Here is a 9,397-nt window from a genome sequence, read left to right on the forward strand (position 1 = left end):
TCTCAAGGGGCATTTTGATGCCAAGCACGCGCACACGTACAGAGACTACACTGCGGAAGACTAAGGCTGCTCGCTTGCAGTCACAAATGGTAAAAACCTTTCCTTGGACACCTTGTTTCTTTTGGCCTAGTGTGCCTTCTTGACGTCTTGAAATGGCCCAGTAGTCCAAAAAGTTTGCCGACCCCTTTTCTAGGCCATAGCATCAGTCAGGGGCTATGTGAATCACAGAACTGGCTGAGCAGAATGACCATATACCATGCTGAATCTTTTTGGCACCGATGCAGCTTTTATTGATATTTCTATGTATGATTTTCTGCAAGAAGCAGCAGACAGCCATATTCATTCATAGATTTCATTCACAAAAAGCAAAACGCTTTCAGTTCAGCGCACAGCTGGTTGCCAGGTGACGGGGAAGCATAATTTCGGTGTCTGGGGTCCATCGCTGCATCTGCTGGCCTAAGCACAGCCTTCGCTTCCAGTGGTTTCCTTGACATTTCTGTGTTGAGTGTCTACAGCTGGACACCACCCGGACACAGCGAGTATTGACTCACCCCCTCGCTCTGTCACAATGAATCTTTGTCTACATACACAAATAGACACAGCCTGTTTGCTTGCAACTCAATCCGCACGAGGGGTCTCTGAGCAACCAATAAATATGTTCGCAGGGGAGGAATGTGATGAAAATGAGGTTAATAAGTTCCTGGGCTATATATAAGTGTCGGTGTGTCCCCCTCATGAATATGGAGTTCTGCAAAACCACTGCGGATGTGCCGGGTCAAAAAGGAGTCACATATTTATTACACTATGTCCTTCACAGATAGAACTCCATTATCAGGGCACGAAATAGCCCTGGGGAGTCCAATGTCATCAATGAATGTGATGGACGTTCCCTAAAGCAAACCTGTCACCTGTAAAGATTGAATGAAGTATTGCTGACTGTGTAGAAGTCATTGTGAAATTTTAAGGTGTACCTAAAGAACAAATTTATTTTTCTAGTTTGAGTAGAATGATGAAGACCTGGAACCCCTGTCAGGCGTCCTCTATGGGCATCAGGTGAATGTTGTCACTGACATGGAGTAAGTTGTACCTGGAACAAGAACAGAGTGGAAATTCTCCAGTGTTCTATTCAGCTGATAATGATTTTGGGCTCTTCCCCCCTGGTGCATTCCATCAGCACCCATACAGGAACGCAGGTATAGGTAAGGCGCGGGTACACACATGAGAGGTGTTGGTGCATCATTCATTCTCTATGACATCCCAAAGTTGCTTTTACAAGCGCAGCATTAGCCTACATGTCTGTGAATGTGGTGTGTTGGTCTTCCTATACAAATAATTGGGCGGGCTGAGTAACAAGTATACAAGTGATAAGGAAATCTCACACACCAAACCCTCTTCTTTCTTCTTTCCTAATAATATGAATGACAAATGTCTTATCCTGGCATTTCCGCTAATAGGGTGCCAAATAGACTGGAAATGCTCTGTATGAAGCAGCAGCGTTGTCACCATTCTGCGGACATTTCTGCAATCTTGCCAGCATTAGTTTAACTCTTGCATGTCTTTGAAGAGCCTTTGTGCCATCTAGAATGTCATGTAAACTTTCTCTGCATGGGTGCTCTATGGCACAGAAACTGTTTGGGGCATACAGGCAACTAACCAACATTTCCAACATGATCCAAAAAAATAAACTCTACACCCCCCCCCCCCCAGAGACCCCCCCCCCCCCCCCCCCCCCCCCCCCCCCCCCCCCCCCCCCCCCCCCCCCCCCCCCCCCCCCCCCAGAGAACAGCCATTGATCCAAACATTGACCTGCCAGGCCCTATTAGTCTGTATTCATTCAGTTCTTTTCCTCTAGGGAACCTTACTTATGGCCACCTTCAGATAATCTCTGTAGCTGATTGATTAATTAGAAATAATTTCACCACAGAAAGAAAGATTCTTTCTGCCATTCACCTTCATTGATAAAGAGCGTCCTTGTCTCATGTAATCCGTCACAGACTCTATGTGAAGTGTAGTTGTGGATTTATGTTCTATGTTAGCTCCCTGTGCTTGTTACAAAAATCAGTGATGTGACAGGATGGGAGAGTTTGTTTTCCTATGCTGATTTCCAGCGTCCCAAATTAGTAGTTTTGGAGGTTAGTACATTTGTGTGCTTCTCATATGTTCCCACAGAGGGCAGTACTGCACCAAAATAATTATAACATGTCATTGTGCACATGGATAAAATCTCCTTCACACCCACATAACAACAGTAATAGTAACTAATATTATTGTGCTTTGCGGGGATTCCAGTTCACTCATACTGCTCTGCCCAAATTACTTGTTGTGGGAACCTCACATAAATCTTCCTTCAGACACTTTTATGTCCAAAATTGGTTAATTTTTTTCAAGATTCTAATAAATCCAATTCTATAAGTTGTACTTTAATTCAAAGAAACAGAAACCCGATCGTGTAGATTCTGTGTATTCAGTACATTTCTGTCTCCTTATTACAGAAGCACCAGTTTGTTTATAAGCCAGAGATGAGATCGAATTTAGATTGAATCCAGAGGAGTAATATGAGTTCAAGGCAGCGAGTAAAGATGGAGGTCAGGGATTGCTGCCTTTGTGTTCCTATCAGCACAGGTTTGGTATAGAGGTGCCATAAAAATTATCTCCATATCCAACTTGTATAAATATTACAATTTACAATATGCAAGCATTATTAAAAGACATGAACGTCTTCCTCAGTCTAGTGGTTGGTCATAATATTAGTCCAAGGGCATTGATCACGTGTTGAAGGATCCGGGGACACTTCCCTTGGAGCAGAACTGGGCAGTGAGTGTTGTACCTCGGTATAAGTCCGCTCTGGAATAAGTCCAATTTAGTATGGGTCCTGTTTGGACAAAAAAAATTTTGTTTGGCATACAACCTTTGCTTGGTATAGAACCTTTGTGCTAGATCTTGTATGGGTCAAAATGAGTCATAACACCGCGCGCTGCCCTTATTTACATCTCTCGAGACAAAGCCCCGACTGCCCACGAGCGTCAGTACGCCAGTTGCTACCATTCAGTGAACAACCCCGTGCTATAACTCTGTGAATTACAGAACGTCTCCTCCTTCTCAGCACCATCCTAGTAGGCACTCAACTCTTCTCAGCAAGGTAAAGGGAGGTTACATTTTCATTTATTTCATCTAATTGCTTTTGTATTTATGTATTTTAGTATTAAGCAGTGTTTAAATTATTTTATACAGCCCCATCAATGTATAATATGCCAATAACACTAGGATTTATTTTCATGGGAACGGATTAATCATTTTCCTTTTATTTCTTATGGGAAAAATTTGTTTGGTATAAATCCAAGGATCGGGAACGGATTAGGACTTATACCAAGGTACCACTGTATAAAGAAAGGACTCTGATCTCCTATTTATCTTTATTATTGGTTAGATTATGGGTTTCACCAAAAAGATGGATTAAAGAGGAACAGGGCCCAAGACAAGACATTGTCTTCTCCCAATCTATTTGAGTGATATTAATAGGAATCACGGTATGTGGAGAGAAGCCCCGTTTGCATTGTTTGTACCAGTCTATTCCTATCAGACAATAACACGTGTATGGTCCCTGGTGAAGTGACAGGCAATAGCATTCCCCTATTTCCCTGATTTACTGCAGAATTTAGGTTGTACCTGAACTGCCTCGGCCTCCACTGGGCCCTCAGCTCCTGGCAGTAATTCGGAGATAGTTATAAATGCTTTGACCTGGTGATTGATTGCTTCTGATCACATTTCCATCTGATATGTTCAGAAGAAAAGTCTGTTCTTTTATGTATGAGATACAGGGAGCAGTTGGATTTTTCTGGTGGTGGTGTGAGATATTTGCTGGAAAGTTTTGTAAATATAACTGAGCAGAGTTAGATGAGAATTACCTTCATTCTTCTATATACGCAGTGCTGGTAACTTCATTATCTTCAAGATAACACTGTGTGTATACTGGAAACAATGGCGGAGCAGTGCAGGAACAAACTATCCTAAATCATTGTGTATGAAGACATGAGTTGTTTGATGCTTTGAAATGTTGTAACAAAGAAGACAAAACACTTTCAGGGATATATTACAAAACAAAATGGGAGCAAAGGAAAGTTTATTGTTAGGGTTTATATAATTTTTAAGGAATGTGTTTTCTTGGCTACATTATGTGATTGGAAATGGCCTGATCTGTGTATGATCATTCTGCAACCTTATCAGATACCCCTATACCAACAGATCCTGAGATCAATCTTTTATATGTAAAACATGGATCATGAATATCATTCTTATAATCCTCAGCCGGGATTTATATACACGCACGCATGACCAAAGCAAGGATGCATGTTCGTGTCACCATTCCATACAACTGACATGTGCAATGTTTGTTGGCTACCTGGAATTCATCTCGTATGTTTTATTAGCAGAGTTCCTGACATATTTACCGAAGAGATCGATAGATAACACACAGCCGGGTTTTAGTTCTATCCGTGGTTTGGTGAGTGGTCAGCTCGTTCTGTATTGACACAGATGGTGCTTCCTGCATTACTGTCAGTTCTGATGACTCAGATGTTATGGAGTCAATAGATAAAACCCAGAAAAGTGTCATTCATACCGCAGATAAAATCGCCTGCAAATAGGAGACCAAAACATTTCCTAAATGGATGTCGTACTGGAAGTATAGTGCGGAATTGTGTTTGCTGAGTAGTGGGATGTAGGAGGTGTCGGGGTCAGGGGAAGATTAATAGGAACATGCATTTTATAACAGACACCTTCACTGAAATATTGAGGAACCCCTCTGAATTCTCTATATGAATATTCTAGTTACTGTATGCCAAGTCACTTCAATACCTAAATAATTACAGTACAGTTATTACCACAATCTTTTCTTTCTCCTCACAACCTCTTCACTTCTGTGTGGTGATGTAGGCTTGCATGGCACTTGTAATGCCCTTAAAGCCATTCGCTTTGACTAATAAACCCCTACAGTCTCTCCATCATTATTCTCTATGTTCATCTTTTTACAATCACACTGTGCAGACGTTGCAGCGAGGGCACATACACTGATTGGTCCAGCAGGCAACCTCCAATATTCCACATCAACCAATCAGGACTCTTTGGTGACCAATTAGTGTTATTGCTGCAAATACGCCCATCGCAGTTTTCGATTTACAATGACTTGAAAATAAAGAGACAGACACGGGGGATAGAGATACAGAATATAAAATGTATTTATGTAAAAAACATGCTATGTTACGTTTTGAGAACTTTATCAAGCTGTATTGCAAGGCGGCAGAATATCATACAGGATGTTATAATGAGACATTGTACATTCATCTCATACAGATACAGAAGGGGGTGAAAGTGCAAACTGTTTATTGCCCCCTGTACAATGAAGGAGAGATTCTTTGGTCCGTATAGTTGTGCCGTATGATGGAATATGTCGTATGTCTTAATGCTCGCTGAATGCGGGAACATTAAATATGAGAAAACATTGTGATAAGATTTAGCTGTGACCTGGGCCAGATCTGAGAATTCTCTATCTGGGGGAAGATATGTACAACGTTCAATATCTCTGCTGCAAAGAGCTTACAATCTACACATAGTATAAGGCATACGTGGTTTGTCTGATAAGATTACTGTACATGATGACCCCATGAGAAATAGACATTGCATTCCATGCCAGGAGCCATTATAGCATAATTCTACACAGAGAGGAATAAAACCTCTATCAGTGGGAGGATTTCTTGCTGACTTTGATAGGGACATAATTCTGACTTATCTCACATATTGCACACACATTACAGGTTGTAGCATCATATTATATATAAAACAATAGGACGGCATCTGTGGCTGTACTACAATAGCATTGTATCAGATGGATTTCTTTGGTGAGTTTCTGCTGTACTTTGGTCAAATAAAAGTCACCTCTGGAGGGTGAGTGCTATGGAAGGAGGCTTCATTGTCCGATTTGTGTACAATCCCTGAGTCAAATAACCTTTGCATGATGTGATTTTAAACCTAGAGGTGACAAGGAATTCTAGGAGACACCACACAGGAATAATAAACATTTGTGAGTTCTGTAGGGATAAAAATCAACTCGATGAATTGGGTGAGAAGTGAGGATTGGTTGTAAATGTTCCGCACTTCATCACTGAACAATCTTCATACCTGGGAAGTAGCAAGAAATAAATGGATGCATTATCCAATGGCTGGGGGACACAGATCTGCTAGGAATACAAGGCATAATAGTACTGCTCCCCATGGTGACCAATTAATAAATCTCCTCTGGACATATGATAGTGGGGGTGAAGACAGGAGCTTGTAGGAAGAGTACCTGTCATCATTGTTTTATTATCACATATAGAGGAGGTGACAGTCTGTCTGATCCTGCAGCATCTGGACTACAAGCCAGAGAGCAGCACACACAACACATTCCTGAGCCGCCTGCACGATACCGTATTACGTAGATGGAAAATAGATCAGGGGCTGTGCACAATGTGATATGAGATTCTTTGGTACAATGACAGGAAGGCACGGTGGTGAAAACAGCTTCCTCATGTGCAAACATGTCTGCCGTCCAGGCATAGTGAGAACATCTCTCTCTCTCTAGGTAAACACATTAAGGCCTCGCTGACAGTGGGGAGCCTCCTGTAGTGGCAGCTAAAGAAAAACTCTGCTATTAGTAGCATGGAGATCAGTCTGCAAGGACACAGCAGTGACATGCAATCAGGTCATTCAGTCCAGTCCCTGTAACTGGTAATTATTATTATTATTGACACCTTGTATCTAAAGCTGGCTACAATTGGATTGTACAATGTCTTTTAAACGTTTAATGACTTTTTGGCGTTCCCAGAGCCCAGCTGATATAAATGGAAATGGTTAGTTAGGTAGGAAAGGCATAGTTCTTGGTAAATATGATTGTATATATAAACATTTCCCTTTCTGACACTTCCCTCTGTTAGGCTGTTTTATTTACAGTCGATTAATAACAAATATGAATGGAAGTCTCACAGTTCTGATTTCTGTCAGCAAACTTTTATCCTGGGTTAACAATCTTCCAAAAACTCGCTGGCAATTTTATGGGAAATGAATGTGTATATAATTTAGTGTGGGGTGAGAGAAGGTCTTGAATCAGATATCAGAACCTTTATCTCATGTATCTCGGAGTATGTGGAGGAATGCTGATACCTGCCTCACATTGCTCTGGTTTGCTCTTGTAATGCTGGTAATATATCCCAGTTTTCGGCAGATTACGCTTCCATCCTGTTTCTCGAGCCTGACACATTTTGGCTTGGTGTTAATTGCTCCTCCATAATGATGTATTTGTACAGCTGCATCATGTGGGTGGAATTATAGATATTCAGAGCTGCGGGTAATATGCAGCTCTGTAAGATTTCAGCTGTCACAGGCATTTAAAGCAATTACTGGGCAATTCTTGAAATCGGGGTTATCGGTGCCATGAAGTGAGAAGATCAGACCAGGACAGCAGATTTCCTGAAGTGGTGTTTGTATTGCAATGTATAGGACACGGATTTAGCATGGCCAGGTCAGTTTATCCTGGTAACTGTCTAATATAGATGGGGCACTGACTTGTTCTATATTCTCCATTAAAATGAATAAGAGGTGGATGATCAACCAATCAGACACATGCTGTGATAAAACCACATTTCTGATTGGTTCTTGTAGAACCTAAATGAACTTCATCTTGACCCGAGGCTCCTTTATATCTATGGGAGGGGAATTAAATGCAGGCTCTGCCCTAATGATATATAAGCGGTCCCTGGGACCTGCAGGAGGCGCTCCTCCTATAAACTCTTATTTAAAGCATTATATACCACAGAAATATACAAAGGCCAGTTCTATATATATTTATAAAACAAGCAAATTAGTTAAATTCATATCATTCTAAACATTTGATTAGACACAATAAATAACATATTCTGCAATAAATATTTACAGTTGCTGACAGAAGATCTCCTTGAGACCTCATATACCAGGGATCATAGGATAGGGAAGGGGGAGCCATTATATGGGGGGATGGGGCTGTACATAGTCAGGGGGATACCGGACCAGCTCTGAAGAATCCCTGTTTTAAATGCCACAAATGTTCTATACAAAAGACAATAGAAATATATGTATAGAATATATCTGAAGTAAAATATATTGATCTGATTGTCTTCTATGGATGCGTTATAGGATATTACTTCGGTATACGGCAGGGGCAGGTAAGGTGCTATATAGAGAGAAGGATATGTTAGACGGGCAGTGAAATTTCTTTATAATCAGATAACATGGCTGCACCAAGATATTAAGGCATAATGCAGCTCAAATCTCTCAATCAGCAATATAGAACTGAGAATATTCCCCGGTTATAGCAACCAGTAATACAACCAGTGCACCAACTAGGGGTGGAATGTGTCAAGCTGCCACCTTGTATAATAAATGTCCATTAGGCCAGGGAGCTGATCCCGGGATGTCCTAAGCCAGGGATTGTGTATATCCAGCACATACTTGTGTTTCCTAGCACTTGTCATATGAAGTGGCGATTGTTCTGGCTCTCAGAAGTTTCAGATCATTCGTCAACCTTTAAAGCAGGCGGCTGATGTATAGCGATTGTATGGATTTTTCTTGGCGGCCTCTGCGATACATTTATTATGAAAGGACAATGGCTCTTACAGCTTTGATGTTTACAGAAGCGCAATGTGTGGCGGAGTCGCGGAGGAAACAGAAGGTGGCGTGAAGGGTCTCGCAGGTTGAGAAGGAAGCGGTTCTATAAAAGATGTCTGCCAGATTCTTCTATGTTTGATTCCTAGCAGGCAGGCCAGAAAACTCCTTCCTGATAATTTCATTCACTGCGGACAAAAGAAGGGGGAAAGTACAATTATTCCACATGAAATAAACAGAGAAATCTGGAAGCTGGGAGGAAATGGAAGCAGATTTTATATTTATGTTTAACATAAGAATGGCTTTCCGTTTGCTGTCAGAACTCTGTGAAGTGTACACGGATTAATTTATTACATTTCCTACCCAGAACCTGTATGTGATGGAGAGAGCCGGCTGCACATCGTATTTATATTCTGCTTTACTATTACTACATGGACGTAGAGAAGGTGAACAGGGGAAAGCCAGAAATACGGTATTTTGTCTACAAAGGAAAGAAGAGGAGAAACAAAACCCTGAACGTGTAGCAGCTGGGGATTTCCAGTAACACTTTACAGGACTGTCAGTTTCTGGATTCCTGGTACAAACTTGCACCCACTGTGCAGAACTTTGTGCAGAGCCATTGCTAACAATCAGCATTCTGCCTTACAGCCTAAAAATTACTGAGCAAGACCCCAAAATAACATAATTCTCTTTAGCAGCTCCACAATGCTGAGAAGAAGCATGACAT

At 41.4% G+C, this 9,397-nt stretch overlaps 1 protein-coding gene across 7 annotated transcripts in view; it reads right to left on the reverse strand.

Annotated features, from left to right (window-relative positions):
• Positions 1-9,397, reverse strand: part of NFATC2 (nuclear factor of activated T cells 2) — a 121,977-nt gene that overhangs the window by 25,888 nt on the left and 86,692 nt on the right. For 6 of the 7 annotated variants that reach the window (XM_072414164.1, XM_072414162.1, XM_072414158.1 and 3 more), the window contains one exon: positions 5,211-8,858. The exons of the other annotated variant lie outside the window; for it this stretch is intronic. In XM_072414164.1, the coding sequence (XP_072270265.1) occupies positions 8,803-8,858 (56 nt within the window). In that variant the 3' untranslated portion in view covers positions 5,211-8,802. Of the gene's footprint in view, positions 1-5,210; positions 8,859-9,397 lie in introns of those variants that run through there. 7 annotated transcript variants of the gene reach the window in all.

This window comes from Pyxicephalus adspersus, chromosome 6 (assembly GCF_032062135.1).
Source record: "Pyxicephalus adspersus chromosome 6, UCB_Pads_2.0, whole genome shotgun sequence".
In the NCBI taxonomy this organism is placed as follows: domain Eukaryota; kingdom Metazoa; phylum Chordata; class Amphibia; order Anura; family Pyxicephalidae; genus Pyxicephalus; species Pyxicephalus adspersus.